At 49.7% G+C, this 23,921-nt stretch overlaps 1 protein-coding gene across 2 annotated transcripts in view; it reads right to left on the bottom strand.

Moving 5' to 3' along the window:
- LOC138570729 (SURP and G-patch domain-containing protein 2-like) overlaps positions 1 to 23,921 on the bottom strand; it is a 187,242-nt gene that overhangs the window by 32,135 nt on the left and 131,186 nt on the right. For both annotated transcript variants that reach the window (XM_069649140.1, XM_069649141.1), the window contains exon 9: positions 16,009 to 16,154. In XM_069649140.1, the coding sequence (XP_069505241.1) occupies positions 16,009 to 16,154 (146 nt within the window). The remainder of the gene's footprint in view (positions 1 to 16,008; positions 16,155 to 23,921) is intronic.

Raw genomic sequence — 23,921 nt, 5'->3', positions numbered from 1 at the left:
GCTTTGGCAACAATTCGGGGAGACTGCAATTGGCCTAAATTAGTGCATGTTGTAGTGGCACTTTGTTCAGGTAAGCTGCACTATGACTGGCATGGTGCGAGTGGCACATATAGGAACAGTATTAGCGAGCACAGGGTTAGCGTATCATGGATCCAGATGTGGGGTGGGCTGTTTCTGCTTTAAGAGTACAGAGTGGGGTATTATGAGGAGTGCGCCTCATCGGAGCAAGTAGAGCGGCAGCGCGTTTGTTGCTATAGGAAGGATCTGTTGCTACAGGGGCCTGGGTGTGCATTTCCGTGGCACCCAACCTTTGTCCAGGTGCATACGATTCCTGGGATAATAGGGCAAAACCTGTGGCACAGGGATGCTTCATGTAACTAGATGTAGTTTTCCACCAGGAAAGAGCACCCAAAGAGTGCAATGTAATCATCTGTTCCAGATGTGAAGGAAAGTATTGGTGCGATTGAATAATGGTAGCGCATGACTGCTGCAGGGTCCAAGGTCCTAAAAGAATAATGGCTGGGTAATTTCCGTGTTTTACCTGTCTTTCGCCCCTTCTGGAACGAAGGTCAGAAAAGTATAGAGGGCACGTTAGTCATTGCTCAGTATACCCCATTAAACTGACCATTCTTATTGCCCCATTGTGTGTAGTGTGATGCTCCACAATTGCATGGTAACCATCTTGCATCCAAGTAGGTTGTGTTAGCCATCTAGCCCGACTGCTCTGGTAAATCAAGTGTGACTTCATCCACTGTTATGATGCCATTCTAGGCCATTCTCCCCCTATGCGGGTTTCCCGGGTCAGGGTGCTGCTGCATTTGCAGTTATACCCCATTTTTGGAAATTCTCTATCCAAGTGTCAAAAATCTAGCTGTTACTGCATTTACTGGTGTGCCCCCTTTTTTGGGCAGTTCACCCTCTGTCCAGGTGTCCCATGTCTTGCAGGGACATGTACCACAGGTGGCCAAAGCAGAGGAGGTATGATGGAGCACCCCCACTAACCAACCGACAAAAAAAAAACATCCAACCGATTACACAACCATACCTATTGCACAACAAACCGCACACACTTCGCCATGCCGCAACTAAACAAACACTGCACAACAGCACAGGACTACCGACCACAAAAAAAAAAAAAACACCTACGCTCAGCGAGAGGTGTAAACCGAATTGAAGCACCAACGGCACATCACAGCTCTTGCGTTTTCCCACTCAATCCCACCAACTTACCCAACCCACCCTCTTGCTTTCAGATCCGCTAGAGGACCACTCTGGTAGCGACAGTGCGCTGTATAAACATCCTTTAAAATAACATCCTTGGGGGAATTGGGAAACATTGTGTTAGACACAGACATTTGGCCACAAGGCACCATTCATCTTATTGTATCTACATTATTTACCTGCATTGCTTGATTAAGTTATTTGAGAATGTTGATAAACTGAACCGAATGGCGATTGTATATGGCATACATTACTTTCCGTAATCTTATTTGATGCTTGCATCTGCTTCGATTCACATGCTTTGCATAGGCCGACATCTAGTGGTAGGGCACAGCATAGTTTTCCGAATTTTGAAAAGACGTTGAATGGGAAGGTTTGTAATACTATCCTTAGTGGGACTTGCACTGTACCCATGGTCCTTCCCGCGTCATGGTCCCTCAGATCGTTTAATTTTGAACGAGGGATCATTAAGTGTATGCGTGAGAACAGAAGAAAAATAGGATGTGTATGTACCTTCAACCCCAAGAGGGGAGAAAGGGTGGGCACATGTGAATCTAAGCAGATCCAAGCATCAGAAATCCAATTACATTAAGTAATGTATGCCTTCTGAGGCTAGTGGATGTGCTTAGAATCACATGCTTTGCATAGAATAGCAAGCAGTACCTGGGGAAGGTGGTGGGCTGTTTGACAGTACAGCAGCAAAAAGAGGTCACACCACTTGTCTCACCTGTGAATCTTGCTTTGAATTTGTATTTAAGCAGTAGTGTTGGGTGAACTGGTGAATTGAGCTTCTTAGCTGCTTTGCAAATGGCTTCTAAAGGTGCATTTGCAAGAAACGCTAGAAGCCAGTTTCCAGAGTGTAATGTGCTCTAGGCGAGAAAGGTACAGCTTTGCTCGGGCAGTAACTAAAGTGGTAATGCCCCCCCTACTCGGGGCCTATTGCTCAAGTATAGCTAGTAGTACCTTGTTGCCCTGTTCATAGGTAGTGTACCATTTGCACTTTGCTAGTCTCCTTTTGAGTCGAAGGGCCCTGAGGTAATCAGAAAACCAAGCCTCAGATGGTTGCATTCAAAATCTACTCTTACAAAGCAGCAAAAATATTGGCTGCCAATCTATTTTAGAGGCGTCAGAACATTTATCATGCAAAAGGAGCAGTGGAGGAAGTGGACAAGGAGCAGTGCTCCTTTTAATAATAAAGCGAGAACAATCAGGTCAGAGTAATTACTGTACAGATTACCTGCAAATCCAGTGCTACCCACTGTCCTGGGATTAGGCCGTTAAGGCAAGAAACAGTGAACCCAGTAGCTCCTTGAGACTTCACAAACATGTAGCTTCATGGGTTTGGGGACAAGGGGAACAGCCAGGAAAATATAACGCCCTCAATCACCACAGGCCATAAATACAACTCCTCTGGGCAAACTCTGGTTATCTGTCCTGGTAAACCCTTGGCAGGGGCATTACACACTGTAGGACAAATTAGTAGTTGCCACCACTGCATGGGCCCTCTCCTAGCGTCAGAAACACCTTCGAGGTCTAGAGTAGGGTGATCCAATAGCAAGACATGCCAACCAAAGTGAGATCAAATGAGTTTAGTAGGAAAAGCAAATAGCCTGCATGTGCTAGGCATCCAGTCCCACCGAGCTTTAAGAACTGGGGGCAGAGGGGAGTGAGTTGGGTGAATCAGTTTAGTATGTGGCTAAGCCGGCTGTTGGCACATGCACACTGGTTGTGCTTCAATAAAAAGGGAGCGATGAAACTTCCATGCATTTTGTAAATGGGATCTAGTAGTATGCTCCTTCTGGAGAGGACATTTTGCTTAGTATCCTCAATTTAAGATCCTCAGAGTAAGTGCCTCTTCGGAGATAAAATAGCTTATGCAGGCCTTTTTTTCAAAAAGGAAAAACGCAATTGGTGAGCTAGAATCAATTACCCAAGGCACACAAGCCATGGCCAACATACAAAAGCCACGACTACAGCAAGAATAGGTTTTTCATCATCACTTTGGTTAGGAACGCCATAACACTGCTTTTTAAAAGAACAGATTACAGGGCAGTTTGTGTATGCGGTATGTTCTGACAGCCCAATTTTTGAAGAACAACCAAAAACACCATTTGAAGCAATATATTAAATTGCTGTGTTTGAAGTCAAATGAAGTACCCAAAACACAAACTTCAACAGTGTGCCAATGTTGCAGAATTAAGCTTTCATGTTATTTACAATGTCGGCCATATCTACAATAATGTTAAGCGAACCTGTTTGCCCATCCAAGAAAAGTGTTCTGCTTGGTAAAGTGCAGAGTTCATTTGGTTTGTTTCTTCTCGTCTAGAGGCAAGGTGTGTAGTAAAGAACTGTGCTTTTGGCAATGATGTACGTATATTAAGGAGCAGGTGTGTTTAAGACAGCACATAACCCTAGCAATCTGTCGGATCCAACAGAAGTATGCAGTATTTGGCCAAAACCATTATCTTGGACAGTTTATTTCTCCATTTCCTCCACCATCTTCTGGCTGCAGGAGTGGAGAATGGGAATGTATGTACAAGCAAAGCAGTCCTGCTGTGATCAGAGAATATGCAGAGGCTGTGGGTAGTAAAGTCTGATTTGGGGATGATGGTGGACCCAATCTTCTTGAACAGGATCCAATTAAGGAAAAAGTTACGTAACTTGTGATCCAACATGGGGCTGGCATTGATTCACAAGCTCATGAATATTCCCCGTCCTCAGGCTGGGAATCCTCAGTAAAGAAAAAAAATCAGTTTAATTTCTGAACTGTCTTTCTCCTAACAACCCAATCACTGAGCTCTGGGTAATACTGCCCCCAGCCAATGACTGCCCCCTACCCAAGCCCCTCCGCTGGCAGCCATCTTCAGATTTGGTAGCACGGAAAATGTCCGTAGGACCAAGACAAGAGCCTCAGAGGGGCAGAGGGTTTGCATGTGAATCCATACCAGACCCATGCTGGAGAATAACAGTTACAGAAAAGTAACTTGTTCCTTCTCCAGCATGGGGTCTGGCATGGATTCACATGCTCATGAATAAATACATAGCAGTACACACATGCAGAAGCACGGGAGGTGGCAAGGCTCAACAGAAGCAATCTCTTACCCCCTCACCAGGCTCACCTTCAAGCGAACAGGTTGCGCAGCACTGCTTGGCCGACTCTGGACACCTTCCTGGAATCCCTGTCTATGTAGTAGAATTTTGTGAAGGTGTGCGTCGACCTCCACATAGCAGGCCTGCAGATTTCCAGCAGGGACACACCAGACAGGAACGCGTTGTAGTAGCGATCACTATGGTAGGATGGGCTCTGACAGCCAGGCAGAGGATGAGTGAGTGAAAGAGCAAGCTGGAAATGGAAGCCTTAGACAGGGCCTTCACATGGTCACAGGGCCAAAGTTCACAAAGTTGCGACGTCTTCCGGAAACTGTGCGGGCCACATAAAACTTAAGTGCTCTAGCCACATCTAGTGAGTGCAAAGTTCGTTCAGCCGGCGACGAAGGCGTCGGGGAAAAAAAACAGGTAACACCAAGAGCTCGTTGAGATTAAATTCCGACGGAACCTTGGGCATGAAGGAGGTAGCACCACACTTGTCACGTGAAAAGTTTAAGGCTGCTTGCAAGAAAGGGCCTGGATCTCACCTATTCGTCGTGCAATGGAATCGCCACGAGAAAAGCGGTCTTCCACGACAAACTTGGGTGGAGCTGAATGCATATGTTCGAATGGAGCCTCCATGATTCTAGTCAGCACCACATTGAGTTCCCACGCCGGGGCTGGAGCCTTCACTGGCGGGAACGAGGAGAACAATCGCTTGATGAATTCCTTAAGTAGCCGATGCGACCTCTGCGAAAACTGCCCCGGGAGATCTGGTGTAGTGGGAGAGATAGCCGCCAGATGAACCTTAGAGGCGTGAGCCAGCTCCGATTTAGCCAATGATGGTTAATACGGAAGTACATGAGGGGCCGTGACCCTCAGAGGGTTGATCTGCGAGTGGCAGCAAATTGCGAAGTGCCTCCATTTGTGTCCGTAGCATTTTAAAGTAGATGGTGCCCTGGCCTTGCCGTTATCTTCTTGCAGTCCACCGGAAAATCGTAGCCCCCGAACTTGAATGCTGCAGAAGCCAGGCCTTCAGGTTCAGAGACCCCAGGTCGTGGTGCAGAATGGTGCTTCCTTCCCTGGCGAGAAGATCCGCAACCACTGGCAGCTTGACTGGAGTGGATGGTGACCTGCTGAGAAGGTCCAGGTACCAGATCTGCCTCTGCCACAATGGTGCGACAAGAATCATCTTGCACCAGTACTGTCCGAGTTGATTGATGACTAAGAAGTAACAGCAACAGAGAGAATGCATACGCAAACAGGCCTTACCAAGGGAATGAGAATGCATCCCCCATGCTACTCGGCTGGGGGAACCTACTGGCGAACCTCCGGCACTTGGTGTTTGTCAGAAACAGATCGATCTAGGGACTGCCCCATTTGAGGAAAAGGCTGTCCACTTGGTCCTGCCGAAGCTCCCACTTGTGGCAAGAGCGCATCTCCCTGCTGAGAGTCGGGGACACTGTTCTTTACTCCTTCCAGGTGACATGGAATGAGGAACATCCCCTGGGTGACTGCCCAGTGCCATAAGTCCTGCGCCTCTTTGGAGAGCGCTGCCAATCTGGTGCGCCCATTTCCAGATGTAAAACATGGTGGTTTTGTCTGTGAAGACCCTCACCACTTTGGCCTTGAAGGACGGCAGAAAGTACTGGAGGGCCCAAAACACCGCCCGTAGTTCCAGAACCTTTATGTGTAGAGTCTCTTCCTCTGGTAGCCACAGGCCTCTGGGGTGAAGACACCCGGTGTGGGCTGCCCATCCTTCCAGAGAAGCTTCTGTTGCGACTGTCCTGGTACCAGAGGGCTGGGGGGGTGGGGTATCTCTGGAAATCCGTACCCCCAGAAATATTTGAGCACACGCCCCACCACCTTATCGCCCGACGGAAACCTCATTGTGCGTGATCCTGTCCTGAAGCCTCTGGATACCTGGACCTAACGTTTAGGAACTCCTTCAGGGGCACATCCGCAACCTGCAGAGCCAAATCAGGTCTATGCATGACATCATGCAGAGTAGAGACTTGATGGTCCTCACCGTGGCGATCCTCAATGACAACAGCCTTTGCACTTAGCCTAGGATGGCAGATATCCCCATCTCCGACGGCGACGCCAGGCAGGTCACTGCGTTGAGCCTGGATCCCAGGAACAGCGCATCCTGCGATTGAGTCAAGCAGGACTCTGCATAATTCACAGAGAACCCCCAGCTCCGTCAGCAGGTGGACGGTCTTTGCTGTATGGACGGCGATGTCCCTTGATCTGTCCCGGATGAACCAGTCGTCCAGGTAAGGGTACACATGGCACTTTGTGAAGACTCTGGCCGCTGACTTCAGTTCGAAGGGAAGATCCTTGAACTGGTAACGCTTCCCTTAAACAACGAAGCGCAGAAACTTGCGGTGTCCCTTGTGGATGTGGAAGTATGCGTCCTCGAGATCCAACTGGCACAGAAAGTCTTCCTCCTCCAGCTGGCTGAGTACGTGCTGCAGTGTGACCATCCTGAATTTCTGCGACTATGTACTTGAGTTGTCGGAGGTTGAGAATGGACCTCCATTCCCCCGGTCTTCCTTTTTACGAGAAAGTACCTAGAGTACACTTGAGCCCCGGAGTTGCTTTGGAACCAGCTCCATCACCCCTTTCTTTAACATGGCCTGAACCTCCAGCAGCAGCTGCGGGACGTGTTCCTGTCGAGCCACGACACTAAGTGGGCGAGAGCGTCCAGCACCCATCCGTCAGTGGTGCTGGTGTCCCACACGTTCATGTAGTTCGCCAGCCGGCCTCCCACCGGGGTGCAGCAGTGGGGGCCTGATATCTTGGCCGATCAGTCTGGGCGCCTGCCACCCCCCAAGGCCTTGGAGCAACCCATGTTGGCTTGCTTAGTCGAGGAGCTGGAGGGTTGGCGGTAAGAGGAAGAGCACCTGCCGAAACCCTTCGAAAACCTGCAAGACTTTCCTCCTGAGGAACGAAAGGATGGACTGTGTTGTTGCAGGGTGCCTAAGGCACGGGCCGTCTCTGTCAGCCTTGTTGGCCTGGAGGGATTCATCGACTATCTTACCGAACAGGTTGTCTCCCTTGAATGGCATTTCCAGGACCCTTGTCTTGACCGCCTGCCTGAAGTTGGTGGCCTTGAGCCAGCCACAAAGGTGAAGGCAAACCCTGTTGCTCATCTGGCGGAACCCCATGTCCGATGCCACCGCGATTGCGTGGTCCGACGCTACTTAGCCTTCCTGGAGGATCTCCAAAGCCTCGACCCGTTTGTCATCAGGGAGGAAATCCAGGAGTGGAGCCATCTTGAACCAAAGCTCCTGGTCGTATCTTGCCACGATCTCCAAGGTGTTGGCCGCTTTCACCGTCGTCACAGAGTAGATCACCTTCCTACCCATGGAATCCAATTTCTTCCCCTCGTTATCCGGTTGTACTGATGAAGATGACTAACTCTACGACTTCTTGCTGAGGGCCAACAAGACAGCCCGGCGACGGTTGAGAACGGAGGCTCTTGGGCGCAGACTCTGGCACCCAGTACTTTTTCCTCAAGCCTGTCTCTTAGCTGGAGCTAAAGCAGGATTCTTCAGTAGCGTTAGCCCCTCATCCCAGATGTTATCCAGGAGCAGGAACAGCAGGATAGTCGTCCTCTTCGCCTAACAGCGTTTGTACAGGAAGCCCTCCTGTGCCGGCGATGCAGGGTCTCCAGTCCTGCGTCCTTGTCAGTCGTTGGTGTGCCCGTCCCCTGGAGGGGGCGGGTGGTGGGGGTGAGGGTGCGGGCAACAACGGTTGGAATGGAGGCATTGTGTGTCTCCTTTGCCGGTGGCACTGGTGTCAACAGGGTCACTGATGGTGCTGGCGGGGTTGTCTGCAACCTCCTCTGAATCTCCGACACCAGTGTGTAGAAACTATATCCTGTGACAAATCTCTAGGGGCACCTGGGGAACAAGGTCACTAGGACCAGCGCCCATGTTGCCCCCGTTGGTTGTTGTCACCTTCGACGGCCGTCTCCAACATTTCCATCCTCGTCCCCAACCATGAATGGTGTGGACGGAAAGTCTCTCCTCGTTGGATGAGAAAATGTCCATGCCCTGGAGTTCTTCTGTCCCTCCCCCCTCCGGGTCCTGAGGGGTTGGCCTCTGAGGTCAGGCATCCTCTTCTCTGGGGTTTTCACTATTGACTTGAACAAACACTCTCCTGGCCGGTAGAGATGTTCTGGCCGTCGTCGGAGCACCCTGGTCGGGGTCCACCCCTTTTGTCTTCGCAAGAAAGGCCACCACCATCTCGATCGAGGCGGAAGATTTGGCTTGGACCACCTGGCCCTTGACAGGTAGGACGGCCATCTTAACAGGCAGCTCAGACACCTTGTCCCGCTTGGTCTTCACAGGCGGTTGGGGCACCTTACTCTTTTCCCACAGCTTCCCAGGGGTAGCAGACTTCTTTCTAGACAAGGAGCTGGAGCGGTGACTGGAAATTGAGGCAGACTTGAGACTATGAACGCACCCTGACCGCCACAGGCACAGCGACCCCGACGGAAGCAGACTTGCGATGCTTGTCCTTGTGTTGGGCCCCCACGGATGGGGCGCCCTCAAAGGACAAAAAACGATCAGGTTGGCTGGATCCGGAAGAGGCATGCCACTGATAAGCACCCGGGATAGAGGCCTTGGCCTGGAGCCACGCCACGAACCAGACGTGTCGATCCTTCATGGTGCGCTTGGTGTAACCACAGCAGATCTCACAATCACCTTTATGCGCTGGATGACATGCATTACTTACCGTAAAAGCATTTGACGATTGTATCTGCTTAGATTCACATGCTGTGCATATGGTTCGACATCCAGTGGTAACCGCATAGTATTTCATCTCGTCTTTCGGGGACGAAAGGGGACGTCGGCATAGGCATGTCTGAAACACTATCCCCATCGTGACGTGTGTAGTATCCAAAATCCCTCACGTGCCGAGGTCCCTCCGATTGTATTTTTTCTGCCATGAGGGAGCCAAAGGCTATAGTGAGCGAGTACATGGAGAGAAAGTAGTAAGAAGTCTATGTTCCTTCCACCCTGAGCGGGGAGGCAGGGAGGGTGCATGTGAATCTAAGCAGATAATCATCAGAAATGCTTTTACGGTAAGTAATGCATGTCTTCTGATGCTTGTTAATCTGCTCAGAATCACATGCTGTGCATAGACTAGCCAGCAGTACCCGGAGTTGGAGGTGGGTTGTGAGAAGTAACAGTAGAAAAAAGATGTCTTAGTACTGCTTGTCCCACCTGAGAATCAGACCTAGAATGAGTGTCTAGGCAATAGTGTTTTGTAAAGGTGTGTACAGAACTCCAGGTTGCCGCTTTGCAAATGGACTCTAAGGGAACATTTGCAATGAATGCTATGGATGCCTCAGTGCCTAGAGTAGAATGTGCTCTAGGCTTGAAGGGCAGTTCTCTCTTTGCAAGAGCAACAGTGTGATGCATTTGACAATCCACCTTGATATTGCCGATTTAGAGACAGGGCCCCCTTCTCTACCAGCTGCCACTGAAACAAAAAATTGTTTTGTTATCTTCAGCGGTTTAGTTCTATCCATGTATAACATGACTGCCCTGCGCACATCTAGTGTGTGAAGGCTTCTTACGGCCATGTTAGTAGGTCTCTGAAAGAACGTGTGTAGTTTGACTGGTTCACATGGAACTTCGAAATACATTTCGGCGCAAATCTGGGAAGTGTGCGCAGAACTACCTTATCTTTGTGGACTGTAACAAAGGGGTCCAAAACCGAAAGGGCCTGTAGTTCGCCAACTCTTCTGATAGAAGTGATAGCTACTAGAAAGGCTGTCTTGTAAGTCAGGTCTTTCAGACTAGCTTTATGCATAGGCTCAAAGGGGGTCCCATGAGACTAGTTAAAACCACATTTAGATCCCACCCAGGGGCTGGGTGAGTGATGGGGGGATACATTCTTTTAACCCCTTCCATAAAGGCTTTAATCACAGGTATTTTCCACCACAACACCTTCTGCTGTGACATGGTGTAGGCTGACAATGCCGCTAGGTGAAACTTTAAAGGAATTGAAGACTAACCCAGAGTCCAACAGATGGGTTAGATATAACACAATGTGTGAAGGCGAGCAATCGGTGGGAGTGACGCCTTTGGAACTGCACCAGATGACAAAACGTTTCCATTTGCTGGCATAGCAATAACGTGCGTTAGGCTTTCTTGCCTCCCTCAGTATGTCCATGCATCTGAGGGAGTTGCAGATGTCCAAACTCTATGACCTCAGGAGCCAGGCTGCTAAGTTCAGAGTTTGTGGGCATGGGTGCAGAGTCTCCCCCCTGTCCTGAGACAACATGTTGTACGGGCAGGGCAGCTTGACTGGTGGGGAGAGGGACATTTCCATCAGGTGCGCGAACCAAGGTTGGCGGGCCCACATGGGAGCCACCAGAATCACAGAATCATGGTGACTGGTTCCTGGTGCATCTTGTGTACCATCTTGTTCAGAAGGGGAGTCGGTGGGGAAAAGCATAGGCAAATTTCCCCGACCAAGTTGCCCAGAGACCGTTCCCCTTGGATCGGTTCTGGGGGTACCTGGAGACGTAATCTTGGCATTGGGAGTTCTCCTGAGTAGCGAAAAGGTTGATCTCTGGAAACCCCCATTCTGCGAAGACGTTGGATACTATGTCTTCCTGCAGTCGCCATTCGTACTCTTCTGGCAGAGGAAAATCTCTGCTGATCACGTCTGCCAGAAGATTGAGTTCCCCTGGAACACGTTGGGATATCAGGAACATCTTGTGTTTGAGAGCCCATATCCAGATGTTTTGGGGGCAGCTTGGATAGCCCTGGAGAGAGAGTGCCCCCGTTTGTTCAGGTAATCCATTGCTGTTTTGCTGTCGGTTAGGACCAGCACGGTCTTCCCTTGCAGTTGCTCCTGGAAGGCTTTCAATGATTTGAACACTGCAAGTAGCTCCAGTAGGTTTATATGGTCGGACGCTACCCGAGGTGACCACACTCCGTGCGCCAGTTTGTTGAAGCAGGTGAGGGGGCACCCCCCCACCCCGTGAGTGTCGTGAGAGTGGCTTCCACTGCAGCGGTGGTGAAGGTTTTCCCCTTCAAGAGGTTCTCCCTCGACCATCACTGCAGAGAGAGAACGAGGGCTGCGAGACAACTAGCAGATCTTCCCATTGTCCACTGGCCTGACACCACTGGCTGTTGAGCCACTCTTGCATGGACATATGCGCAGCCGCGCGTGGGGAACCAAGTATATGCATGACGCCATCATCCCTAGCAAACGCATAGCTTTGCGTACCGTCACCTCTCGACTGGCTACATACAGAGGAACCTGAGCGAGCAGGTTCTGAACCCTCTCGTTGGAAGGGAAGACTAGACCGTCTTCCGTACGAATTGGAGCCCCCAGGAACTGTTTTACTTGGCTGGGGACTAAGTTGGATTTCTTTTCGTTGATAGAAAATCCCAGGCTGAACAGTAGGTCCACTTTTTTTTGGGTGTTCGAAAAACAAACGTCGAACGAGTCCCCCGTGATGAGCCAATCGTCGAGGTAAGGGTAAACTAACAAAGTCTGCGCAGGTGTGCCGCTGCCACTGCCAGGACCTTGGTAAACACTTGGCGCCGAGGCTATGCCGAAGGGGAGTACCTTGAACTGGTAGTGTTTGTCCTGAATCACGAACCTTAGGAATTTTCTGTGCGCTGGCAGCATTGAAATATGAAAATATGCATCTTTCATATCCAATGTTGTCATGAAGTCCCCCTGTTTTAGCAATGGGATCACCTCTTGCAGTGTTACCATGCAAAACTTCTGGGGCTTTATGAACTTGTTCGCTGGGCGCAGGTCTGGAACAGGAGGACGCATGGTGAGATCCTTTTTGGGTACAAGGAAGTACACTGAATAGATACCCTCGTTTACCTGAAGAATCGGGACAGCTTCTATGGCGTCCTTTCCCAGCAGCGCTTCCACCTCTTGGATCAGGATCTGCAGATGTTCCGGTGAAAGGTGTCGATGTTTCGGCAGTCTGAACTGTGGAGGTCAGGCGAATTCCACGCAGTAACCGTGGGCGACCGTCTTTAAGACCCACTGGTCTGAAGTTATCCCCTTCCATGCCTTGAGGAAAGATGTTAATCGCCCCCCGACCGGGGAGACATGGCAGGGGACCTGGACTTGGTGGTTATTTCTGACCCGAAGTTGACGCTCCTCTGGAATTGGAGCCTCTGCCTCTATTCTTTCCGCGCTTCTGACCCCTCTGGGGGTAGCAAGTCGGGCTTGCAGCCGGTCGACTTGAAGTTGCCCGTGCCGAAATTGTTTTGAATGGCGCGGGCTTGTCCTCGAAAGGACCGTCGAGAATTACTGCCCCTCTGAAAAGGGTTTCTGGGAAATTTGGTGCAGCGACTTAATAGTCTTGTGCTCCTTCTTGGCTGTCTCCAACGTATAGTCTACCGACTTCCCGAAGAGGTTGGCCTTTCCGATGGGTTTGTTGATAATGGATGCCTGGGTCTCAGGCCTGAAGCCCGACGTGCGCAGCCACGCGTGCCTCTTTAGGAGAGTTCCCTGTGCGAGAGACCTGCCTGCTGTCTCTGCGGTGTCCAGGGTATTATTTACCACATTCTGATTAGCAAGTTTACCCTTCCGACACAATGGCGAGAAGCTTGGCTCTGGTTGGTTCCGGAACCTCTTGAAGGCCTTCCTGGAGTGGGTTCCATTGGGCGTCGACGTAGCTTGCTAGCAACGTTGTGTTATTGGCAATCCAGACGGTATAGGCCGCCGCCGACGTAACCCGTTTGCCTAAGGCATACAACCTTTTGGACTCCTTGTCCGGGGGCGACTCTCCCGTGGCAAGGGGAACCCCTGCTCTCTTGCGAGTGTTGGTCACCACCAGCGAGTCTGGGATTGCATGTCCCTTGATATAAAGCGGGGCAGTGGGGGAGGGTCGGAAAGGTTTTTCGACCCTTGGGTTCACAGCCCTAGTCTGAGTGGGAGTGAGTAAGGAAAGGGCCAGCCGTCTTTTTACAGAGCTCAATAGAGGGATAGACTGGCTTGCCGGAGGCTTTTCATTAATAATGTCCTCCGCGAAATCTTGTTCGGGCAAGGCTTCAAGCGTGGCAATTTTAAAGAATTCTGCTGCTTTTTTCAACATATTGTTGAAAGCCATCTGATCATCCATCAGGGAAGCTTGTCGAATCGGGGTGGATGGGGGAAGAGTCGAGGCAAGGATATCTGAGCTGTGATCGTCCTGCTGGGTGTCCTCCCAGTTGTCAGTTGCTCCTTGATCTTCCCCATAATTGTCCAGAAAAGAAGACTCCTTTTCTGTATAGATGTCTCTATACGTGTCCATCTGGACATCTTCTTGGTAGTCAACTTGGTGTTGGACATCTTGTGTTTGAGGGTTAGGGTCTACCTGAGCTTTTTTCGGCAGAGGTTGATCAGAAGCCCTGAAAAACTGCTCCAGCCGATCCATACACCCCTCGAATTGCTCTGTGGTCCACTTGGATAACCCAAATGGACCTAGCTGAGCAGGAACCGTGTTCTCTGCCCGAAGGCGTTGAGGATCTCCTCAGGGTGCTTGAGAGGGGTACCTGGCTTTCTTCGTAAGAGTCTTCGGGATCATCTTCCAACTCCGTGGAAAACTTTTCGGCGGATTGACCCATAACTGTGTGCGGAGCCGGTAGGCCCACCGCCGTAGCAATCCTATTGATGCTCTTACGGATAGTCACTAATCTTCGGGAGACAACGCCTCCGATGTGTTGGCAGTGAAAATGTCTCCCGCGGCTGCATAAGGGCCAGCGGATGGCTTCTCGGGTAGAGGCCTACTCGTAGTTCTCAGGCCTGTACGGGCCTTGGAACCATTGGAATCCGTCGAAGTTTCTTGTGCTGAAACTTCGGCGCATGTAGTTTGGGGAGTAGCGCCCTTGTTATGTTTGTTATGCCCAGTCATGCGCTGCTGCAGATGCGGTGAAGGCTTCGGACCTGACCGATCCGTGGGCACTGCTGAAATTTCTGGCGGGCCCGTTGGTGATTTCGCCTTCTTCGCCGATGTCGAGGACGGCGTTTGGGTTGTGTGCTTGGTGCGGTGCGATTGTACGCCCCTGTCGCCGGGTGTTCCCTGTAGCAAGACCGGTGTCAAGCCTGGAAGGGTCGGGTATGGGCGTGGTGGCCCTAGCGCCTCAAGGTCTATAACGTCCACATTGGACGTTTGGTCATCCGACGTGCCCCTGTCACTTTCGGCTGGTGTCGCGGCAGGGGAAGGAGGCTCCACGCGTGACATGCAGTACGCGGCCCACCGCTTCAACCGGCGCTCCCCAAGGGTCTTAGGTTTAAGGAGTTTACACGCCGAACACCGCCTCTCGTCGTGCTCTAGGGGGAGACGAGCGTTACACGAGGTGTGCTCGTCTTTCCACAGATATCTAACCCTGCACACAGGGCAGAATCTAAATGGAGTCCTTTCCATAGCAGAAGGGAAGGGTGACCAGACCAAAAGGGAAAGCAGTGGAAAAGAGGAAAGACATAACAGTATGGCAAACCCCAAGCCACTCTCCCTACTGTGTAGGCCGGCCAGAAGGCCCGACCACGTGGAAGTCTGGACGCAGGATCTTAGGTGCCGGAACCCACACCTGTAGACGATTCCCTGTAGTCTTCGTCGAAGATGTTCTTGATGGGCGAAGTGACTTAACGGGGAATAAAACCGACAATTCGGTAAGATAAACAATGTCTCATGAAGAGCTCCGCTATAGGGCGGCCAGTTATCTGGGCGGAAACAAACAATCTGAGGGACCTCGGCACCTGAGGGATTTTGGGTACTACACCATCACGATAGGGGTAGTGTTTCAGACACGCCTATGCCGACGTCCCCTTTCGGTCCCCGAAAGACAAGATGCAATACTCCGCGGTTATCACTGGATGTCGGACCATATGCACAGCATGTGATTCTAAGCAGATTAACAAGCATCAGAAGTAGACAATACAGGCACTGGGAATGTCATCCAAATAAACATCCCGCAGACCGCAGCAGGTGCACAGTTTGAATAGGGACGGTCCGTCCTTCTCCTCCGACATGATCCGGCGCGGTGTAGGCCTGAAGAATTTCTGGAAGCTTCCAAGAAAAACACTCTGAAAGATGCCGAACACGTCCCCGTTATCGGACGAAGCAGCAAAGGAGCACAAGGGCTCAATTGACCAAAACATAGACATTTCCTATCAAAAGGCAAAAAAAACGCAGAAGCTCGAAGAGCAAAACACAAGGACTCCCAACACTCGAACGAGCTTTAAAACTCTGAAGATGGCTGCCAGAGGAGAGGCTTAGGTAGAGGGCAGTCATTGGCTAGGGGCAGTATGACCCAGAGCTCAGTGATTAATAGGAGAAAGACAGTTTAGAAACTGAAACAGTTTTTTACTGAGGATTCCCAGCCTGACAGGGAATATTCATGAGCATGTGAATTCATGACAAAGCCCATACTGGAGAAAAGTAGAATCCCCGAAACAGTACAACTTAAAAAACCATCAGTGCCATCCTCCAATTTAGAAGAAATCCCTATAATGTAAGAATTGCTAAGCATTAAAAAAAAAATACCTTTACCAATAACTGTTTTAAATAAAAAGGAAAATCATATGCATCAGCTTACACTCACCAAACGTGAAATGCAACAGCTTATAAAAAACATGCAAACAATTAACAGCAAAAATGCTTTGATCAACTTTAACTTGATTAAAATAAATATGTAAAAAGCCATTCATGCTACATACACTTTGACAGGCTCTTTGATTCCTGTTCCTACAGTACCAAGACCTTGCCCTTCTCGCCAGCCCATCTTCTGCAGCATCTTAAACCCAACATTGCCATCAGTGATTTTCTTATCTTCATATACTAAATCCTTTGGCTTTGGTACTTTCTGTGCAAGGAAGGAAGAAACGTACAATACTTAGTTTGCATCATAACCAAATTATCCTAAAAGGGAATGTGAGCTAGGTGACCAAATTTGTAGACGTGTGCAGTTAAGATGGATTTTCAGTGTGAGGTTTCCGATCCGTCACCCTAGTTGATTAACAGGGTAATTGACACTTCGGCCTAATCAAATTATCAAGTTAACGGAGAAGAGTAATAAGGCAGGCTTCAGGATATACAGGTGCGGGGCAACAGTACAGTTAATCATGCAGAAATAAAACAAAACAGCACATGAACACATACTCAATGTAAGATGTTAGGCAAGATGTTCATAAATGTGAATTATTTTACTGACCGGAGTCAACCGCAGAACCTTTTGGGGAATCTTTTTCCCCCTCTCACCTAGTCTTTTACGGGGGTGACCCTTTTAGGTCTCTCCATACTGTGCGAGTGGAGTTCTAGTTTCCTATAACTTTTAGACTTGGGCTGCCCTTGGGCTTCCCTTAGTAATTTCTCTTTAGTGTACTTGGGTGAACTATTGGATAAAAGTGTGATTTACATCCATTTACACATTGTGGAGTACTGGGGAGATACCAGGCAAGTAAGAAACATGTACTGACTACTGATAACACTTTTGAAAATGAGTTTACTCGAGAACAAGGGGGTTTGTCTTCGACACAAATCAACCCAGACCCAGAGAATCTTAACCTGTCCAACCAAATCCTCCATTCCAGCCAAGTGGTAAGAACTTGAGCAGGAAATGCTGAACATTTCTGAGAAGAAGGCCTGACCCCCTCGAAAGTGAAATCCCATGCTCCTGGAGACCATCGAAAGTCGACAAAGATGAGGCTAAATCCTGTGCACCCTCGAGCCCGGGATGAGATCCACAGATCCATCGAGAACCCCCAAGGTCTCGCCAAAACCGAAGAAATCATCAACATCAGGGTTTAAGCCATCAAGTCTATGTCCTCTAAACTTTAACAAGTCGAAACATCCTACTAACTTTTGCCAAAAAAATATTTTTAAAAGTCCTTATCTTCAACTTAGGAGTAAGAGCCATCAGACCACGACACTCACCTTTTGGGTTGGAGTATGGCACGCCAACTTTCCAGAAAGCCTAGTTTCAGAAGAATCCCGGTTCAAAGACTTGTATATCAATCTACAAACTACTAGTGGTGTTGATACATCACCAGAACTTTAATTTGGAAAGCCAGACCCGGCAGACCATGCCTACCAGTCAGTTTTCTGGGATGGGTAGGCCCATGTCCACTATTTGAGCAGGACAACGAGACAAAAAGGAACCCATTCTTCCCTTTCATGTCGCACCCCAAAAAGGGGTTATGGCAAATTGGAAGGTTCCTGAATCAAGTCCAGCAGTGAATAAAAATCTCACCAAGATGTACAAACCCTCAAGTAGCGACCCTAGCTATCTGTCCAACCACCCTACACCAGAAAGCCGGGTAGTTCAATCAGTAACAGCCACTACCAAACAGGCTGCTTAACTCACCATCCCACCAGACCGGGATGAACGTTATGACACTATGGCTAGGAAGCTATAATTTACCGGGAGTATGGCTCTCAAGACTGAAAATGTCACTTGCGTTGTAGAAAAATTTACATTCACCTTATGGGACTGTGTAAGTATGGCGACTGACCATATTCACAAAGGGTAAGAGACTGCTTCCGGAATAATTGTAAGACGGTAAGGAGGCTATGTGCAAGTCTCTACAATCGGGACGGGACGCTGCTGATGGCCATCAGCAGAGCCATGGCGGTAAGCACAGCGATCGTAAGATTTGCGCGGTTGAGCAAGTCGGGGTTCGCGCCTTACGTGCAATGCAGCCTCAACATGTCCTTTGATGGCATACAGCTGTTTGGCAAGGCTGACTAAAGCCTAGAGAAGCTGCAAACCTGAAAGGCTGCCAAATCCCTTTGTGCCACCATCAGACAGCCACAAGCATCTCACCCCAGTGGATCATCTTGGAGGGGTAGTCCTTTTGTTTATCCTCCATTGGAAGAGCGAGAAGACTGGCTAGTCGAAGAGCCAAAAGACACTCCATCGTGGGGACGAGGGAGAGGTGCAAAGCCTGCTCAATCAACGGCTACCTTACCCTCAGCCGCTGGTAGGCAGAATCCTGTGCAGTGCCCTTAGGGACCACTACACACAATTAATACTACAGGTGGCAATACAAGTTCACCTGTGGTACAAGCCTGTACTACACTGTTAAAGTGGTAGTAGTAGAGGAGCAGCCAGACTTATCTCAAGAGTAAATGAGCAGTAGTAGAGATTACACAGCGGACCACAACTACTGTGACTCAAGCAAACACTGACTCAAGGTTTCAGGTAAACAATATAAGTACATTTATTTTAAACCATCTGTTCACAAAAAACTTCTAGAAATTCAAAACCACACGCAAAATACACTACACAACCAAATCCACTTGTTCCAGCAAATTCAAGGTAAGTACATTAGGATTTGACAGACCGGTGTTGCGATACTAACGCGTACCCGCGAATAGAAATGCTCACGAAGTTAAAACACTCTTTGTACTTTAGAATTTCAAACAAGGGAAAGTGGATAAAATCACAGGCAAAACTTTTATCAAGGCAAGGGAATCGGAGGACTTGTTCCAAGATACAGATTAAAGTCAATAGGCCTGCGCCATTGTCAATGGAGCAGATGCTCAGTTGCCGAGGATCACACGTTGAACAGTTCGTGATTCGAGATGCCAAGAGTACGTATATATTGTCAAGAGGGAAGGAAGAAGGAACAAATCTTCGAGGAGGAAAAGGGTTAACCCCGATTCCGGATGGTCAGACAGAGATAACGACCAAATGTGCACAGTACCTTATTCCGTTGGAGAAAAGCTGGGGCCATGGCAGTTCCTGCAGAGACACTGTTCCTGCGGCTTCAGTCGTGGGGACAAGGACGACATCTGGAGCAATCTGCACTACCCTGGGATGAGGGCAGCAGCGAAAAAGACGAGTGAATAAAAAGGTGCGCTCCTTTAAATCAGGAGAGGGCTCTTCTGATGGCTATCCGGACCACTACAGCACAGGAGTGATTTCGACCCAGGAGAGGATTCTCTGACTGAAGGGTGAGCAGTTGATCCCCCACCAGGCTCAAGGGAAGACGACTCCGGACTGGATCTTCTCTTGTCATTGAAGGGTAGATAGCTCAGGACTGCAGCAGGGCTTCACCGGGACTCGGGGTTGCAGCAGCCATTTTCTTCTCCGCTTCTCTTCGGTTCTTTGCAGTTCTAGTGGCGACTGCCTTCTATCCCAAGAGTCCTGCTTTTTATGCCAAAATCCCCCATTCACACAGCCTGGCGGTCAATCTCTCAGCAGGGGGGTTGTCCAGCACGGACAACCACCTCAGCCAAACACAAAGTGCAATTTGGGTCTCCAAAGAGACCCTGTGCGGGGGTGGGGGGGTGGGAACTACACCCCTCCATCACATTCAGCCCACCTATACACCCAGACACCAAAGGAGGGCTTCTGGTCAGAAGCCCGCCAAAGGTCAGCGTACAAAGGAGGCAAACCTGGTTTGCCGCGCAAAGAAAGACCCAAGAAGGATATTAACAAAAAGAATTGGCGATTAAACCAAACCAGAGCCGAAATAAAAAGTATTTGGGCAAGCAGGTTTAAAGTTCAAGACTACAAAAATAGCCTAAAACGTTACGTTATGTAATATAATCGCGGTAGGAAAATTAGGGTAGATACCACTGCCGCCAAGGGAGCGAAATGGTGCTCCAAGAAGCACAGATAAAAAGGGCCAAGAATGAACCCTCTCCAATACTCCATATAAGATGAGGTGTACTGGATCCGTAGTAAAAGTGACTATTTAAAGTTAATGGCAACTTTACCCTTTTCTGGGGGACAGTAGTCAGCCCCAGAAAATGGAGTCGGTGGGAAGTCTAAGAGACAACCCTGTGTCGCTGCACTGAAGGTGCTGTGTAACACAGAATGGGGCTACTGAAGTGGTGTACTCCAGAGTCCACAATCACAAAAACAGTTGAAATACACATGCCAAAACACAGGTAAGAGTGGGGGAAAAGCTCACACTCTTACCAAGTGGAAAAAAACTCCAGAAATCCAGCAAAGCTTCAGCGGGACTCGCTATGTAAGGGAAATTAGCCATAGAATGAGAATTCTCCCTAACAGCTGCTGCTTCAGCCACCTTAAACTGAGGCCATCCATCGGGGAGCCACTTCAATGTTCTGGATTTTTTCTTTCTGCAGGAAACCAGTACCTGTAACGATTGGAACAAAGGGTGGTACTCATTTTCTGACCCCCCCCCCCCCAGAAGGACAGAGGATTGAAACACATCTTGGACTGGAGATGCTTGAACAAATGGTCACACTTTCTCAGATGCTTCAGGCCCTCCAGTTCCAGGATTGGATGTAGGTCATTGGACCTTCAGGATGCTTACTTTCATGTGCCTATCCATCACAATCATCTCCGCCCCAAGGATTTTCACCAAGCAGATGGGGGTGGTTGCAAAGAGTCGCAGGAGAGGCGCGATTCAAATCTACCCCTAGAGGGACGATTGGCTGATAAGGGCACGTTCTCCCGAACAAGCCCTGAAAAATCTCAGCATACTCTCTCCACAGACAGCTTCGCCTTACCATCTCAAAATCTACAGTTCATCAGAGCAGTCCTGGGTTCATCCCTGGGAAAATCCTTGCCACCCGAGCCGAGCCCTGCCATTCTGCAGATGGTCACCACATTTCAGAGTGCACAGCGACTTCCGGCCTTCGATTTTCAGAGGTTGCTCGGCCTCATGGCATCCTTCATTTTTTTCTTGGTGCTAGAGGCTCGCCCGAGAATTGGCCTTCAGGACACAGTGGTCTCAATTCGTGGGCAGGATGACAGAACTTCTTCAGGTCCCAAACAGTAACAATCTCCTGTGGTGGGCTTGCGAGAACATTCTGAGGGGAGTAACTCATTTTAGCAACCATGGCCAGAGAAAACAGCATGGGTCTGGCATGGATTCAAATGCTCATGAATATTTCCTGTCAGGTAGGGAATCCTTGGTAAAAGAAAAAAATAGTTTCAAAACTGTATTTCTCCTCCAAACCAAACACTGTACTCTGGGCCAATGACTGCCCTCTCTCCCCCAAAGCCCCTCTGGCAGCCATCTTCAGATTTGGTATGCACATCAAGTGGCAGTAGGACCAAGAGCCGCAGAGGGGCAGGCGTGAGGGTTTGCATGTGAATCCATGCCAGACCCATGCTGGAGAACAGTTACAGGTAAATAACTTTTTCCTTCTCCAACATGGGGTCTGGCATGGAGTCACATGCACAACCACGGAAGGTGGCAAGGCTCAACAGAAGCAATCTCTTACCTCCTCACCAGGCTTGCCTTCAAGCAAACAGGTTGCACAGAACTGTTTGGCCTACTCTGGACTCCTCCCTGGAATCCCTGGCAACGCAGTAGAATTTCATGAAGGTGTATGTCAACCTCCACGTAGCAGCCCTGAAGATGTCCAGCAGGGGCACACCAGACAGGAACGCTGTAGTAGCAGCGATCGCTCTGGTAGAATGGGCTCTCGGATGGCCAGGGAGCAGTTGGTTTGCCAACCGGTGACTGAGTGATACAGCCGGAGAGCCACCTGGAAATGTTAGCCTTGGACAGCCTTCCCATGGTACACAGGACCAAAGTTCACAAAAAGCGGAGAAGTTTGCCGGAAACACTTTGTGCGGGCCACATAAAACTTCAGCGCTCTAGCCACATCCAGCGAGTGCAAAGTCCTTTCAGCGGGAGACGAAGGCGTCGGGGGAAAAAAATAAAAAAATAAAATAAAAAATAAAAAACACATGCAACACCAATGGCTGGTTTAGATGAAAGTCTGACGGCACCTTAGGCATGAAGGAGGGGTGTGTACGCAGCACCACCCTTGTCTTGTGGAAAGTCAACAAAGGTGGTTCACAGGATAGGGCCTGGATCTCACCCGCTTGTCGTGCAGAGTTGATGGCCACGAGAAAAGCGGTCTTCCACAACAGAAACTTGAGTGGAACAGAATGTATAGGCTCGAACGCCCCCTGCATCCCAATGAGCCTATTAAGTACCACATTGAGCTCCGAAGCCGGCACCAGCGGGAACAAGCACAACAGTCCCTTGATGAATTCCTTAACCAACCAGTGCCACCACAAGGAGGGTCATCCTGTGGATCTTGTTTATCGGGAAATAAACGCCAGATGAACCTTTGAGGCGTGAGCCAGCCCCTATTTAGCCAACGTGGGCAAATATGGCAGCATCTGAGGGCTGTGACCCTCAGCGGGTCAATCTTCTGCGAACGGCACAAAATTGCGAAGCACTTCCATTTGTGTCCGTAACATTTTAAAGTAGAGGACTCCCTGGCCTTGGCGAGTACCTCCTTGCAGTCCGCTGGAAGATCGTAACCCTTGAACTCTAATGCTGCATGAGCCAGGCATTCAGGTTCAGAGATCCTGGGTCATGGGGCAGAAGGGCCCCTCCTTGCCTGGCGAGACGATCTGCAACTACTGGCAGCTTGACTGGAGGAGATGCCAACAAGGTCTGCGTACCAGCTCCGCCTCGGCCATGCTGGCCAGACGAGGATCCGTTTGAGTGGATGACTCAGACAGCAGCAAAGCATACAGAAACAGGCCATCCAGGGGGACGAGAATGCGTCACCCATGCTCCCCGGCTGGGGAAACCTGCTGGCGTACCTCCGTCACTGTGTCCGTCGCAGTTGCAAACAGATTGATCTGGGAATTGCCCCATCTGCCGAACAGGTTGTCCACTTGGTCCTTGGACTTCTTTAAATTGAGGGAGAAGCCCAGTCTGTGAAGGGAGTGGCAAACGTGATTTAGCTGGATCTGAGCTTGTTCCGAAGATACAGCCCTGATCAACCAATCGTCCAGGTAGGGGTAGACGTGAATCCCTTCCCTCCTTAGACTTGCAGCCACTACCGACATTAACTTGGTGAAGGAGGTCAGCCCAAATGGCAGCACTCGAAATTGATAGAGAGTTGCCAATTGCGAACCTCAGGTATTTTCTGTGCTTTAGATGGATAGGCACATGGAAATAAGCGTCCTGAAGGTCCAGAGATACCAACCAGCCCTGGAACTGAAGGGCCTGAAGGATCTGAGAAAGTTACCATCTTGAATTTGTCTTTCCTGAGGAATTTGTTCAATTCTCGCAAGTCCAAGATGGGTCTCAGTCCTCCGTCTTTCTTTGGAATGAGAAAGTAAGGGGAGTACCAGCCCTTGTTCCTCTCCGCTACAGGTACCGGTTCTATGGCACCTTTCATTAGCAGGTCTAAAATTTCCTGCAAGAGGAGCGGATCTGGAGCTTTCTGAGAGCTGATCCCCGGTGGATGACTGAGGTATGCGTGGGAGAGGCAGGCAGTAACCTTGGGCAACTGTTTCCAATGCCCAAGCATCTGACGTGATAGCCTGCCATTCCGCCAGATGTTGAGTTAACCTGCCTCCTACAGGTGTCTTGTGAGGGAAGTCCTCAGTGGTTTTGGGGCGGCTGATGCAGATGCCGATGGTAAAGAGGCACCTGCTGTTGCTGCGGCTTTTGAATATCTACCCCGTCCACCTCGGGTAGTTCTTCCTTGTCCCCTTTGAGCCGGTCGTCCTCTACCTCTTCCGAATGCGGAGTAGAAGCGAAAGGACTTGCCCCTCGCAGAGGTTCCTGTGGGACGAAAAGGTGTCTGACGGATTGCAGCGCCTAGGGATTTTGCTGCTGCCTTTGATGTTTGCAGTTTTTCTAAACTGTCATCCGCCTTTTTCCCAAACAAA

The sequence above is a fragment of the Ambystoma mexicanum genome, chromosome 1p, assembly GCF_040938575.1.
Source record: "Ambystoma mexicanum isolate Mex_15411 chromosome 1p, UKY_AmexF1_1, whole genome shotgun sequence".
NCBI classification, from domain to species: Eukaryota; Metazoa; Chordata; class Amphibia; order Caudata; family Ambystomatidae; genus Ambystoma; species Ambystoma mexicanum.
This window is presented reverse-complemented; position numbering and strand designations above follow the sequence as displayed.